This window comes from Rana temporaria, chromosome 2, assembly GCF_905171775.1.
Source record: "Rana temporaria chromosome 2, aRanTem1.1, whole genome shotgun sequence".
NCBI lineage: Eukaryota > Metazoa > Chordata > Amphibia > Anura > Ranidae > Rana > Rana temporaria.
Genome location: NC_053490.1, coordinates 461,628,022 through 461,644,295, shown reverse-complemented (window position 1 = coordinate 461,644,295; position 16,274 = coordinate 461,628,022). Strand labels below are relative to the sequence as shown.

Here is a 16,274-nt window from a genome sequence, read left to right as displayed (position 1 = left end):
GGAGGAGGATGGGGTTGGTTAGAAGTTGAAAAGGAAGAAACGTTAATGAAAAAATTTCTTTTTCACTTTACAAGTCTGTGTTCTGCACTAATAAGGCAGCGGGAAAACTTCATAAATGGTTTATAAACTTGCACTGAAGAATTCCTATAACTGTCTGTTACACGTCATTCAAGCAAAAACCACATTGATTTAATTACATATCAGAAAATAATTTATAGCATTTTTTCTATCATATTTTATTTATTTAATTTAAGAAATAAGACACGTGGCATATGACTATTTTACATGTACTTCTCGAGCCACTTGATGGAGCTCTATGCAAGGCCTATTGCTCTGTGATGTCTCTTTATTTGAGGCCCCTGTGGTGATAAAGCTTTTTTTAGACAAAAAAACATCAATGTAATAAATTGCAGTTTACCAGATTAGATGCAATGGGTGTATTTTTTATTTTATTGGCTTGTTTTTACCTGTAATCTTGCGAATAACTGGCTTACTAACCTTGGTTGGTTACGCTTTTTTCTCTACTGTATCTATTGGTATAGTGATAACAGTATTGTTGGCACACATTCTAGTCTTCCAGCATGTCTGCCTTTGTTAATTTTCATTAAAGTGATACTAAAGGCTTTATTTAATTTTTTTCTAAATAGCAAATATGTTCTAATTACCTGCTCTGTGTAATGGTTTTGCACAGAGCAGCCCTGATCCTCCTTTTCTCAGGTCCCTTGCCAACACCTCTGGACTCCACCCCCTAGTGCCTCTTGCTATGGGGGCACTCTTGTATGCTCGCTCCCGAGTCCGGCACTGTGGCCCAGATTCTGAAAGGACTTACGACGGCGCAGCGCCATGTACGTCGTCGTAAGTCCTAATCCGACCCGTCGTATCTATACGACTGATTCTAAGGCCCCGTACACACGGGAGGATTTATCCGCGGATACGGTCCAGCGGACCGTTTCCACGGATAAATCCTCTCGAGGATTTGCGCGGATTTCCATGCGATGGAGTGTACTCACCATCGAATCGAAATCCGCGCCGAAATCCTCTGGCGATGACGTGTCGCGCCGTCGCCGCGATTATGACGCGGCGACATGCACGACACTGTCATATAAGGAATTCCACGCATGCGTCGAATCATTACGACGCATGCGGGGGATCCCTTTGGACGGATGGATCCGGTGAGTCTGTACAGACCAGCGGATCAATCCGTTGGGATGGATTCCAGCGGATAGATTTGAAGACATGTCTTCAAATATTTATCTGCTGGAAATCCATCGCATGGGAGAAAAATCAGCGGAAACAGATCCGCTGGATTGTACACACCATAGAATCTATCCGCTGAAACCCATTCGCTGGGATTTTTCAGCGGATGGATTCTATCGTGTGTATGGGGCCTTAGAATCAGTTACGCATAGATATCCATTAGATCCGACAGGCGTAAGTCTCTTACGCCGTCGGATCTTAACTGCATTTTTTTTTGACCGCTAGGTCGCGCTTCCGTCGAATTCCGCGTCGAGTATGCAAATTAGCTAGATACGCGAATTCCCGAACGTACGCGTGGCCGACGCAGTAAAATTACGACTTTTACGCTAGTCTTTTCCCGGCGTAAAGTTGCCCCTGCTATATGAGGCGCAGCCAATGTTAAGTATGGCCGTCGTTCCCGCATCGAAATTTGAAAAAGTTACGTCGTTTGCGTAAGTCGTCCGTGAATGGGGCTGGACGTCATTTACGTTCACGTCGAAACCAATGACGTCCTTATGGCGTACTTTGGAGCAATGCACACTGGGAAATTCCACGGACGGCGCATGCGGCGTTCCGCAAAAACGCCAATCACGCCGAGTTACAGTAGTTTTACATAAAAAATTTGAATTAGGCGGGCTTACGCCGGCCGATTTACGCTACGCCGCCGCAACTTACGGAGCAAGTGCTTTGAGAATACAGCACTTGCCCGTCTAAGTTGCGGAGGCGTAACGTAAAGCGGATACGTTACGCCCGCACAAAATTACGCCGCTGGACGAGAATGTGGGCCCTTGTGTCCAAAAGTTACATAGAACTGGGCTCGGCCCCACCCCTCTCCCTGGCTGTGATTGACAGCAGTGGGAGCCAATGGCTCCCATTGATGTCTCTGAGCCAGTGAGGAGGCAGAGAGTGGGGACAGCAGTCCCTCTTGTGTACATCGCTGGATCAAGATGTGTCTTAGGTAAGTATTGGGGGCTGCATACTGAAGGTTTTCTACCTTACTGCATAGAATGCATGAAGGTAAAAACCCTTCAGCTTTTATAACTATTTTAAGAGCCTGTTCACACTGCCCATGGCCAAAAATGCTGCTGCCTGCACGCTAAACTGGTGTATGGGCACCAGTGTTTTGGCCTGCAGAGCCATGCAACAGGGGTACTGCACTGTGACAAGCGGGACCATGCAAAGCAGTGCAATATTGTGCAAACATGTTGTGTAATATCACACAGCTCTGGAACACTGCATTCCGTGCTCAGATGACAACACTCACTCACTCTTTATTCTGTATCTGGACTGTCGCAAGCTCCGTTACCGCGTCCGCGGGATCCGCAGACTCGATGTCTGCCGGTTTTCCGCGATCCGGTCACAGAGCTGAAGAACTGGGAGATGTCAGTGTAAACACATCTCCCCGTTCTTCCTAGTGACATGTCACTGATCATCTGTTCCCACTCATCGGGAACAGCAATCAGTGACGTGTCACAGTACACCACATCCCCCTAACAGTTAGAATCACTCCCTAGGACACACTTAACCCCTTCAGTGCCCCCTACAGGTTAACCCCTTCACTGCCAGTGTAATTTTTCCAGTAATCAGTGAATTTTTATAGCACCGATCGAAATGACAATGGTCCCAAAATGGTGTCAAAAGTGTCCGATGTGTCTGCCATAATGTTGCAGTCACAATAAAAATTGCTGATCTCCGCCATTACTAGTAAAAAAAATATTATTAAAAATGCCATAAAACTATCACCTATTTTGTAGACGCTATAACTTTTGCGCAAACCAATCAATAAACGCTTATTGCGATTTGTATTACCAAAAATATGTAGAAGAATACGTATCGGCCTAAACGGAGGAAAAAATATGTTTTTTTAAATATATTTTTGGAGGATATTTATTATAGCAAAAAGTAAAAAATATTGCATTTTTTTTCAAAATTGTCGCTCTATTTTTGTTTATAGCGCAAAAAATTAAAACGGCAGAGGTGATCAAATACCACCAAAAGAAAGCTCTATTTGTGGAAAAAAAATGACGTAAATTTTGTTTGGAAGCCACGTCTAAACGACCGCACAATTGTCAGTTAAACAGGTGCAGTGCCGAATCGCAAAAAGTGGCCTGGTCAAATGGTCCGGGGCTTAAGTGGTTAAAACACAGATGACCACTAGAGGAAGCATTTATAAATCTGTTTAGGATCTACAGGATGGGGTTTCTGCTTAATTTTTCCCATGCCCATTCTTTGTTTTTTTTAATCCAACAAAATTTTTTATTTAGTTTACAGAGGTACAAGGTATACAAAGTCCCCTTAACAGTGCGGGGAAAGATAAAGATCTGCAGCGAGACAGCCACTTACTCAGAATACATCTATGAACAGGAGGTAAACCCCCCCCCCCAGCAAGTCAAACATTTCCCTCCCGACAATTGGCTCAATGCCCACCTCACCCAATATTAATGCCCAGAAGCCTGTCCATCACCAGGTCCACAGGGGCCAGACCCGGCACATCCAGCCACTTTGCCCATAACTTCTCGAATTTTTGGGCATTACCCCTGTGTTGATATATCACCTTCTCCATCCTCAGCACTGTCCCAATGTTATTGATCCATTCAGCCAGAGTCGGAGGAGCCTCGGCCCTCCAGTGAACCATAATAAGCTTCCTAGCTTGGAACAAGACCCTTTGCACCGCCTCCCTGTCCATCTCCTCCCATTCGTACTCCTCCAGAGCCCCCAAGAGACAAGCCCTCGGGTCCTGCGGAAGAGACACTCCAAATGCTGAATTGATGGTACTCACGACTCCCGCCCAATACGTGTGGAGTTTTGGGCATCTCCACAGCATATGTATCAGATCTCCATGGTCTCTCTTGCACCTGGTGCAGGTAGGGTCGAGCTGTGGGTTCATTCTATGGAGTCTGTGAGGGGTATAATAGATTCGTAACAAAATGTACAGTTGCGTGAGCCTCTGTGAGACATTCAGTGAGCACTTGCCTACTGCCTGAAAAATTTCCTCCCATTGTTCCCCGTCCAAGTCCCCTGCATCTGCTTCCCACCTTTCCCGTATCTTCAGGGGATGCTGCTTCATCACATACTGTAACAGGATGGCATAGCATTGGGAGATAAAGCCCTTAGACGTCCCAGCCTCCCCCAGAAGATCAAAAGCAGGGGTCGGCGACAGGCACCACTCAGAGGAGCGACCCTGTGCCGCCACTGCGTGTCTCAACTGTATGTATAAGAAGTGCATGGACTGTGGCAGGCCAAACGCGTCCCGCAATTCCGGAAACGTGCGAAGTACCCCGTTACGGAATATGTGGGTAAGGTGTGTAATCCCATAATGTTTCCACCTGGCACCGGACTGTAGTTTAGCCAGTTCAGTGTACGTGTCATTTAGCCATATAGGACTGTACTTCGTGTAACCCTCTGCGTCTTGGACATATTTAACCTTATTCCATACCTTCTGAATCAGACTAAATGTGGGGAGCTTCTTGTGCGGTCTAGCAAATGCCTGCGCCTCCAACGCCTCAGGGATCGGACCTCCACCCACGGTGTGCTCCATAAGCTTCTGAGCCGAGGACCGCACCGTCGGCCGAAACATGCCAACCAGCTGCTGCATCTGAGCCGCTAAATAGTATAGCCAGGGGTTTGGCAACGCCAATCCCCCGCTATCTTTAGGTCTCTGCAGGTGTTCCAACTTAATCCTAGGATTCTTATCCTTCCAGATAAGACCCCGAAAAATACTGTTCACGGTATGAAAGACTTTCAGGGGGATGACCATGGGGGTGTTGTGGAGAAAGTATAATAGTTGCGGCATGAGTATCATCTTGATTAGATTCACCCTCCCAGCAACCGACAGAAGCAGGGCCTTCCAAGTTTTAACCTTGTCCCTAAACCTCAGCAACAGGGGGGAAATATTTAGACGTATGAAATCTCGTGGCCGGGCCGTTACCTGTACCCCTAGATATTTAAAGGATGGAGTAATGGATATGGGGCAAACAGCGTTAACTACTTGTGTGTCATCACCATCCAACAGAAGCAGTGCAGACTTTGTCCAGTTTATGAGCAGACCAGAGAATTTTCCAAACTCTGTGATTGCCAACATAGCCTCTCTAAGGGAGGAGTCCGTGTCTCCCAGCAGAAGAAGCGTATCGTCAGCATACAACATCACCTTTTCCTGCATGTCGCCATAACAAAAACCGGTGATGCGAGGGTTAGCCCTGATACTAATGGCCAGCGGCTCAATAGCCAGGGCAAAGAGGAGGGGGGACAGGGGGCAACCCTGCCGTGTCCCCCTCCTCAGTGCAAAGCCCGCCGACAACGAGCCAAATGTCCGTATCGCTGCCTGCGGCTGGCTGTACAGCAGCCGCACCCAGGAAATGTAGATAGGGCCAAATCCGAATTTCCGCAACACGGTCCAAAGATAATTCCAATCAATACTATCGAAGGCTTTTGTTGCATCTAAGGATAAGAGAGCCCTACTGCCCATGTTGTCTGCCCGCGCTTGTATATTAAGGAACAACCTTCTCAAATTAACCGCCGTTGATTTGTTAGGCATGAACCCGGCTTGGTCTCCATGTACTATAGAAGTCACCACCCCATTTAGGCGAATGGCGAGCACCTTGGCCAGGATCTTAACGTCACTCTGTAATAAGGAAATGGGACGGTAGGCCCCCGGGTCCACGGGATCCTTGCCTGGCTTAAGTAACAGAACTATATTTGCTTTGGACATGGAAGGGGGCAAAGTCCCTCCCTCCCTGGCGCTGTTAAAAACCTGCAAAAGCTGTGGCAGCAACACCCCTGAGTACTGTTTGTATACCTCCATAGGCAGCCCATCCTCCCCCGGGGCTTTACAATTAGGGAAGGCACTGACTGCCTCTTGCAGTTCCTCAACAGTAACCGGTTTCTCCAGCGAAGTACGCTGATTAGCGGACAGTTCCGGGAAGGTCAATTGGGTCAAATATAACTCCAGATCCTCCTGGATATATGCCGCGCCGGAACTGTACAGGGCCTCATAGAAACCCGCCAGTTCCTGCATAATCTGGTCTGGCTGCGAGACTACCCCTCCTGACCTAGCTCTAATAGCCCCTATCTCAGGTGACCGTTGATGGGAGTTCGCAATCCGTGCCAGTATACGGCCAGTTTTCTCACCCTCCTCAAAAAACGCCTGTTTGGCAAAGAATCTCTTCTTTTCTGCTGACGAGGAGAGCAACTGCTGGTAGGCGGATTGAGCCGCCTGCCAGGACTCCCTGGCCAAATCAGAAGGATCTGCAATGTAAGCCCGCTCCATTTCCTGGACCCTGTTCTCCACTTCTATCAGTAATGCAGCAGAGGCCCTCTTCACCCCAGTCACTTCCCGTATGAGGAGGCCCCTAAGATATGCCTTGAAGGCATCCCATTGTAGCACATTTCGTTCCACCCCCTCCTCCGCAACAAAATACCTCCGTATATTCTCCTCTATTTCGGTATGGGATCTAATCAATTTCAACCAAAATGCATTCAGCTTCCATGGTGCCTTAACCAGGTTCCCCTGCGGTGCCACGCAGAGTTGCACCACCAGGGCCGAGTGATCCGACACACTACGGGGCCTATGCGACAGGTCCGCTATCAGTGGAAGCATGCTTGCGTTACCCACCCCCAGGTCTATCCTGGACAGGCAGCCATGCGTCTTCGAAAAGCACGTGAACTGCCTGCCCCCTGGATTACGGTGCCTCCAGATATCTATCCAGCCCACCTCTTGCAACAACCGCGCCAGGGGAGTACTCCTGGCGAGGGCAGAGGGTCTAGGGCACGGATGTCTATCCGCCACCTGGTCCAGACAACAATTAAAGTCGCCGATCACGAGCAACGGAACTTCCGGCCTGCCCTCCAAAAAAGAGAGGAGGAGCCTGAGCACCGCTGCCGTGAACGGCGGGGGGATGTAAACACACGCCAATACACAAATCAATGTACCAATTTTGCAATGAATAAATACATAGCGACCTTCAGAGTCTACCGCACTGTCAATTTCCTGGAAATCCAGGGCATTGTGCACTAGTACACTCACCCCCCTAGAGAAGGAGGTGTGTGTAGAGTGATATGCCTTGCCCACCCACCCATATTTCAGAAAGCACACAGTTTCCGCAGTCAGGTGCGTTTCCTGAAAACAGATCACCCCAGGCAGAAATTTTTTTAAACACATAAATAGCATCGTGCGTTTCAGTGGAGAATGCATACCCCTCACGTTCCATGACACAATGGATACCTTAGCCATGGGTGTCTTCCTTTAACATCATAAAGCAATATACTTGTGGGCAAAAATGTACAGTCTGACCCCACTGTCGGGAAAACGGGCCTCCCCCCATCTCTGTCCTCTCCTGCACAATATCTTGCGTAAGGGCCAACGGCCCAGTTCTGTTGAGTTGTACCTCTGTCTGCATATGGTAGCTAGAAAAACAAAAGTTAGCATAACTTGCGGACCAACCGGGTCCCGAATCATCAGTGTCCACCAACAGGGCGGTTCCAGCACTTTGTGCGACTAAACGTCGGCTTACTCCAGTCACAGAAATCATCTTACTAAGAACAGCTTTCCTCACGACGTGCTGCCAATCATAATGTCCCCCGGCCAAAGGGTAAGTGAAAAAGAAATATTCAAACAGGCAAAAAGTAGGGGATCCCCCCTAACAAAGACAGCAGTGAAGCATAGAAACATTTCAATCTTGCATATTCAGTGTCTGGAGGCAAAACCAAAGAAATAAAAAGTAAAAATAACTTGCTCATGCCTCACTCCCCCTCCTCCTGCGCTTGGCGTTGTAGAGATTGCTCGTTTCTATCCAGCCATGACATGGCCTCCTTTGCAGACTCAAAGAATTGGGCTTGACCCCGCACCACCACCCGGAGCTTCGCTGGGTAGAGCATAGCATATGGGAGTTGTATTCGTCGCAGTCGCCTCTTTACATCAAGGAATTTGGCCCGGCGCCTTTGTACTTCCTGCGAAAAATCTGGGTAAAATGACACCCGGACGCCATTGTATTGGATGTTAGCTCGCTCCCGAGCCTGACGCAGCACCGCTTCCCTGTGACGGTAGTGGAGTAGTTTTGCCAGGATGGATCTAGGGGGGCCCCCCTGCTGCGGTGGGCGCGAAGGTACTCGGTGGGCCCTTTCCACCGCAAAAAATGGTGACAACGTATTTTTGCCAAAAAGTTCAATCAGCCAGTTCTCTACAAACATGGTGGGGTCTTTACCTTCCACCCTCTCCGGCAGCCCTACTATACGGACATTATTGCGTCTGAGACGGTTCTCCATGTCTTCCACGCGGTCATAAGCGTCTCTAGCCATCTGCAGGGCAGCTCTGGTGTCTTGGGCCATGGGCTGCAGCTGATCCTCCACCTCACTGACTCTGCTTTCCACTGCAGTAGTACGTTCACGAATCTTTTGCATATCCTGCCTTAGTAATCCAAACTGCTCCTTCAAAGTGTCCACAGATGCAGTACATTTATTAACTGCTTTAAGTATGTCTGCCAGCGTGGGTTGCACAGTATTCTCAGCTTGTGCGTCTGGGGCCTGCTCATCCTCCGGTCCCTGGCCTGCTCCTTCTCTGTCCTCCTCCTCCCCCCAGTAAAGTGGGACACTGTCGCCCTGTGCTGCGGGCCTAGCCTGGTGCGCGGCACCGGAACGGGACGGTTGTTCTGGCCCCCCCGTTCCAGACATCTTTTGGGCATAGTAGAGCATGTCCCTGGGGGGTCTTTTCCCTGGGTCTTGGCAGGCTTACCCTGTTTGGGGCCCGTTCTGTCCGCTCCACGAGGCGTCCCTCTGGCATTTGGCGCGGCGGCGCCATCTTGGGCCTCCATCCCCGCGATCTCCGCCTGTCCTTTGCGGGTCTTTCCCCTGGTGCACAACGCCGGTGGTGGTACCGCTGTGGTCCCGGGAGTGCTGGCTTCCAGCATATGGCGGTCTCGAACCGGAATAACGGCCGGGGGAGGATCAATACCGGATCAGCACTGGGAGCTGTGAGAGATGCGTCCTCTCACATGCCTGTCCTGGCCACGCCCCCCATGCCCATTCTTTGTGCTTTGCCCGTTTGGTGGTAGGGTAGCTATGAATAAGCACTGTTAAGTGTGAAACGCGTCAGCTCGTTTGTCCCATTTTCTGCTGTGGCTTGCATTTTAGATTTTTTACAATAAAGGCTAATTTTCGGAGTGTGGCTGTCCTCAATCGCTAATGCTTAGCCTGCACCTGGTGCTTCAAGTCTGACGAGAGTCTTATTTCCATACATCCACCTGGAGCGGTGATCCCCCCCCCCCCCCCCCCTGTTGGCCAAGTATTCAATTTCCTCTAGATTTACCTTCAATTATGTAGTGCCTGACCTGCCTGATTGCATGCAACTTGAAAGTGTTTAGGTTTGACCTCATATTACCGTATATACTCGAGTATAACTCGACCCGAATATAAGCCAAGGCACCTAATTTTACCACACAAAAATGGGAAAGCTTATTGACTCGAGTATAAGCCTAGGGTGTCCATCTGCATGCCTCACTTTGTCCATGTGCATGCCTCACTGTGTCCATGCCTCACTGTGCCCATGCCTCACTGTGCCCATGCCTCACTGTGTCCATGCCTCACTGTGCCCATGCCTCGCTGTGCCCATGACTAGACTTGCGTTTAACATGGGAGTCTATAGAAGGGGTGTCCAGCTTTGAAAAATCGGTGCTCCCCGGCCGTAGGTCCCCTAGACAGCAAACTTTGCACACTTGTAGAGGAGAACTGGGGCTACATGTGTGGGTACTGGGTCCCCAAAGTCTGGGAGATCAGGCGCAAAAAAGTGACTCGAGTATAAGCCGAGGGGGGCATTTTCAGCACATAAAAATGTGCTGAAAAACTCAGCTTATACTCGAGTATATACGGTGTATGGTTTTGGTAAATCCAAAGAAAAACTGTACAAGAAAATTGTATAATGGATGGCAAGCCTAACATTGACCCAGGTCAGTTGATGAGTGTACTGGAAAATGCCTAATATCTAGAAATCTGTTTATTGACCTTACAGTATATATCAAAATAATTTTGGGTCCCTGTGTCCAGGACAAATTTTTTGTGAATGTATTAAAACTCATTAAACAAATTTAACATTTTTTTTTCACATCTTGTCCCATTTTCCTGCTGGTTATAATATATATATATGTAAAAAAAAATTGTCAAAACACATTACTTTATGAAGGTCCCATATGTGCTAAATAAATGGTGTGAAAATGATTTTGTTATACCAAGCATTAAAAAAGTTATTGTTGAATAAGCCATTGTGTACAAAAGGTTAAAAATTAGGCCTGGTCACAAAGGTTTTACCCCAAAAAAATGTTTTTTCTAATCTTGGCTAGAATGGCCAGAACTGCCCCCCCGAGCATCTTTCAGGGCGACTGTTTTTAGTCATTGTCACCGTTATTGATTAGGATATGTGTCTGCCTGTGTTGTTTCTGCAAATAGTGTGATACTTGTAACCTTTGTGTATGCAGGGTGCTAATAATCTCACCACTTACACCTTCAACACCAAAAAAGCACAACATACATTCTGCAAAACGTGTGGAGTCCAGAGCTTCTACACACCTCGCTCCAACCCTGATGGCTACGGTAAGTACCATGTTGGAACCACAGTTTACTCACATTGCACTGCTATATAAAGGGACAGATTGTAGTTAAAGTATAACTAAAGACCTTTTACTGTCAAAAAAAAAAGTATAACTAAAGACAAAGGGCCAGATTCACAGAAAAAGTACGCCGGAGTATCTGCTGATACTCCGGCGTACTTTCAAATTTGCCGCGTCGTATCTTTATTTTTAATTCACAAACAAAGATACGACGGCACTTGGCTAAGATCTGCCAGGCGTACGGCTTCGTGCGCCTTCGGATCTTAGGATGCAATACTTCGGCGACCGCTGGGTGGAGTTTGCGTCGTTTTCCGCGTCGGGTATGCAAATTAGCTGTTTACAGCGATCCACGAAGGTACGCGCGTTCGTCGCATTCTCTTACGTCGTCGCTAGTCGGTTTTTCCCGTCGTAAAGTTGCTATTGCGATTTAGGTGGTGTAATATTAGACCATCCATGTTAAAGTATGACCGTCGTTCCCGCGTCAAATTAAATTTTTATTTTTTTTGCGTAAGACGTCCGGGAATACGAAAGGACGTAACGCACGTCGCCGTTCAAAAAACACGCCGGGGCGCCGTAATTTCGCGCAAAGCACGGCAGGAAATTTCCTAACAGAGCATGCGCAGAACGTTCGGCGCGGGAACGCGCCTAATTCAAATGGTACACGACCTATTTGAATTAGGCGGGCTTGCGCCGGATGGATTTACGTTACGCCGCTGCAAGTTTACAGGTAAGTGCTTTGTGAATCAAGCACTTACGCTTAAAACTTGCGCCGGTGTAACGTAAATGACATACGTTACGCCGCAGCGCAAGTACGTGAATCTGGCCCCAAACTTTTTTAGGTTTGAATGGAGTGGAGAGGGATTAGAGCATCTGTCAGTTTTTATTGCTGTCTGTGCCCCTATTAGGGAGACTCGCCCTCTCTATTTGTCCTGTTTAACGTTATCAAAAGTAAATGAAAGTCCCACATTTTGGGTTGGCACCAGAAAAATAAAGGGGAAATCCTCCAATGGGGACAGCCATTGCAGAGATTCCTGTTTGGGCCTGTTCCTGTGCCTACTGTCACTTATGCTGGCCATACAGGAACACATTTTCATTTCCAAATTCTTCCTTTTAAGAAAGTTTGTTCAATTTTCTAATTGTTATTGGAGTCAAAACAATGTTTTTTTTCCGACCAAAGTGATGGGGAAATTCGCAGGAGCAGAATAGAAATTGTAGAAAGCTTTTCTCTATCAAATTTACTATCAGACGGTTCAGAAATGACATTGATTTTAGAATTGAATGTTAAAAGCAAGTGAAATTTTCAAACAAAATTCGTCCATTCATTGAATGTACAAAGAATTTTCGTAGCAATATTCTCGTTTAAAGTCAAATTTAAGTTCTTAGGTACTTACTGACATGTATGGACAGTGTACTGAGCTGTATGTGTGCTGCACTGTGTATACTGACATGGCCCAGATCAACAAAGAACTTACGCCGGCGTATCTATTGATACGCCGCGTAAGTTCTACGATGCCCCGTCGTATCTTTGTTTTGTATCCACAAAACAAGATACGACTGAATGTGGGCTCGATCCGACTGACGTACGTCTTAGTACGCTGTCGGATCTTAGGTGCATATTTACGCTGGCCGCTAGGTGGCGCTTCTGTTGATTTCCGCGTAGAGTGTGCAAATTCGCTAGATACGCCGATCCTCAAACGTACGTCCGCCCGGCGCATTTTTTTACGTCGTTTACGTAAGGCTTTTTTCGACGTAAAGTTACCCCTGCTCTATGAGGCGTACGCAATGTTAAATATGGACGTCGGGACAGCGTCAAATTTTCTGTCATTTGCGTAAATCGTTTGCGAATAGGGCTTTGCGTAAATTCCGTTCACGTCGAAAGCATTGACTATTTGCGACGTGATTTCGAACATGCGCACTGGGATACCCCCATGGACGGCGCATGCACCGTTCAAAAAAAACGTAATTTACGTGGGGTCAAGATGAATTAACGTAAAACATGCCCACATCTTAGTCATTTGAATTGCACGCCCTTACATTTACACTACGCCGCCGTAACTTACGGCGCAAATTCTTTCTGGATACGGAAACTACGCTCTAAGTTACGGCGGTGTAGTGTATCTGAGATACGCTACGCCTGCCTAACGATAGGCAGATCTTCGTGGATCTGGCCCCATGTGTTTATAGTGTACTGAGCTGTATGTGTGCTGCACTGTGTATACTGACATGTATGGACAGTGTACTGAGCTGTATGTGTGCTGCACTGTGTATACTGACATGTATGGACAGTGTACTGAGCTGTATGTGTGCTGCACTTATTATTTTTCCCTCCAGGAGCCTGTAAAGCATTGCATTGGAAATCAGTGGATTGTGGGTGCGATGTCAGGCTCCTTCAAAAACATCCTCCAGCTTTGTGCTCATATCTCGGTGATCTCATCAGCTTCCTCAGAGTTCATTGAGAACTAGAAGCTGCTGCCGCTGGCAGACAGGACTTGTAGTTCCTTTATTCACAGATCGCTGTGAATGAATGAGGTGGATGCGCACAGCCGTGACAATTTTGAAATGTGACAGAGGATGCCCCGTCCACTATCACAAGGAAGCGGGATCAGGAGGGTGCGAGAGGCAGGAGCTGGTACATGTCACATTTTACACCCTAAATATGAGTGTAACATGCTCCAAAACATGAACTTAGTCTTAAAAAATAAATAAAAAAATACTGCTACATAGTTGTCTTAAATGATCTTTGCTGCATTGCAGGGTTCTGTTAAAAGGAACCCAATGATGTGATGGTATGGTAACACCATAAAGATAGGTAAGAAAGTATGATCAGCATCAGTCCAATAGGCTTGTTTCACACAGGCTTCCACTTTTATAAGAACGGTATGAACAGCAAGCTTTAACAAAGCATTTGCAGAGCTTTCATCAAGCGTTGTTGAAGCTTTTAAAGTACCATTTAAGTCCAGCTTGTAAATGTGAGTAGTATTGCTTGCCACTTTAAATAAGCTGCTAGCAGGCTTTCAACAAGCTCCACGAAGTTCTGAAGCCTGCTAGCAGCTTAAAGTGGTAATCAACACTCCCATCAGGATCTGTGTTCAGCATTAACAAACTGGACATGAATGGTACTTTAAAAGCTTCAACAAAGCTTGCTGAAAGCTCTGAAAATGCTTTGTCAAAGCTTACTGTTCACACTGCGCTTATAAAGGCCGAAGTCTATGTGAAACCGGCCTTAGAGAAGCACTATAGTTGTCAATCCCTGAGTCAGTAGTCAGTGAGCATCCTTAAAGCGGAGCTCGACCCTAAAGTGGAACTCCCGCTGATCGGAACCCTCCCCCCCTCCGGTGTCACATTTGACACCTTTCAGGGGGAGGGGGGTGCAGATACCTGTCTAAAGACAGGTATTTGCACCCACTTCCGGCCACACAGTCTCGGGCATGACGTCACCTCTCGTCGCCCCCCCCGTTGTGTTCTGGGAACACTCGGCTCCCAGTACACAGCGTCAGCCAATCGGCAGGCGTAGCGCGACTTGCGCATGCGCCGTAGGGAACCGGGCAGTGAAGCCGGTGCGTTTCACTTCCTGGTTCCCTCACCGAGGATGGCGGGGGGAGCAGCAGAGTGATGAGCGATCGCTCGTCCTCTGCTGCGGACGGCGCTGGACTCCAGGACAGGTAAGTGTCCTAATATTAAAAGTCAGCAGCTGCAGTATTTGTAGCTGCTGGATTTTAATTTTTTTTTCAGCGGACATCCGCTTTAAAGCGGAAGTAAACTCATCGATTTGATAGTTTCAAAAAACAGTCAACGTTCCCGGCATGCCGGAAATGCTAGCTGTTCACATGTGTTGTGCTCTCAACCAAACTGTCAAACCATCCAATGGCTGGTGTCATAAAGGATCACAAGTGCAGCATCATAGCAGTTACAGAGTAAACAGAGGCCAAGATGGCAGCTTCCTTGGCTGAAAGCAAAAAAAGAGGGTTTATTTCCACTTTAATGATTCTGCACACCCACTGTTCCCACTCTGACATTGGTGTGGGTACACGGCCCCAAACATAGACAGTGTGCTTTTGGGGCAGTGCACCCACACGGATGTCAAATTGGGAGCAGTGGCTGTGTACGTGCAACCACTGCATCCCAAGTGACATGGACGATACTGCCTGCAGGGGGAAGCATGGAGACATTCCTGTGTGGGTAAACACGGCCCTCACATGGGCATACCCTGTAGTATACCAGTGTGCACAAGGCCTTATCAGTACTGGGTAACCGCTTCCCTGTAATCTGATATCTGAGTAATCCAACAAAGAGCCATCAATCTGACAACATTGTTTTAACATCACTAAAGGAAAAAAAAATTTCATTTAAAATAACAAACATGTTATACTTTCCTCCACTGTGCAGTTCGTTTTGCACAGAGTGGCCCCGATCCTCGTCTTCTGGGTCCCTCAGCGGCTGTCTCTGGTCCTCCCCGCAATTAGACCTCTTTCACATTGAGGCGTGGAGCCGCGTTGACGGTATAGCCGCGCTTTCCCATTGATTTCAATGGAAAGGCGCGGTATAGGAGCTCCTATACCGCGGTAAAGATGCGGCTAGCAGGACTTTTGGAGCGCTCCTGCTAGCGCACCGCTTCAATGTGAAAGCCTTCGGGCTTTCACATTGAACACTACAGGGCAGGTTTTTTCATGGGGTATAGCAGCGCTATTTTTAGCGCTGTAACGCATGAAAAACGCCTCAATGTGAAAGGGGCCTTACTCACCACAGTCATGCGAGAGCTTGCATGGTGGTCAGTAATTGCGGGCGCGCTACTGTGATACAGCGCGCCGCGTCACTGGATATGATTGACAGCAGCACCAGCCAATGGCTGCGCTGCTATTAATCCATCCGCTCTAGCCAATCAGCGGCCAGGCTGAATAATGAAGAGGATATCAAGACTTTCGAAGGGCCGGGGGGGTCAGGGGTTACGGGGGCTCGGTGGGGGGGGGGGGCGGCAGCATTCAATGTTTTTTCACTTTAATGCATAGATTGCATTAAGGTGAATTTTTTTTTTTTTTCTTTACAACTCCTTTAAGCTTATTAAATTGACCTTATAGTATGTAAAACATGTAATGTAAAAGGACGCCTTCTAGACACTGGCCATTCCACCATTGCCAAATGAAAGGATATATCATCTGTGTTTTAAAAAACAAAAAATTTAAAGCCAGCACTGGGAGAAGTAGAAGGCGGCCAGAAAAAACGGATTGACATACAAATACTTATGAATCTGTAAACTGTGTAATGCGGTACCTATATCATCATCAATATTAAAAGTGAAACTTGTAATGCATCCCCCCAATCTGTGAGTATGAATTATGAAATTATTCATAGACTAAGCTAAATTATAAGTGCCATACAAATACAGTATATAACGGTGAATAACACATTTTTAAATATCCCCTTATACATAAAGCATGCAAAGAAATA

The 16,274-nt window shown here is 47.3% G+C and overlaps 1 protein-coding gene across 1 annotated transcript in view; it reads left to right on the top strand.

Moving 5' to 3' along the window:
• The window catches only part of CENPV (centromere protein V), a 37,958-nt gene that overhangs the window by 21,027 nt on the left and 657 nt on the right, over nucleotides 1-16,274 (top strand). The window contains exon 4 of the mRNA XM_040339441.1: nucleotides 10,698-10,812. Within this exon, the coding sequence (XP_040195375.1) occupies nucleotides 10,698-10,812 (115 nt within the window). The remainder of the gene's footprint in view (nucleotides 1-10,697; nucleotides 10,813-16,274) is intronic.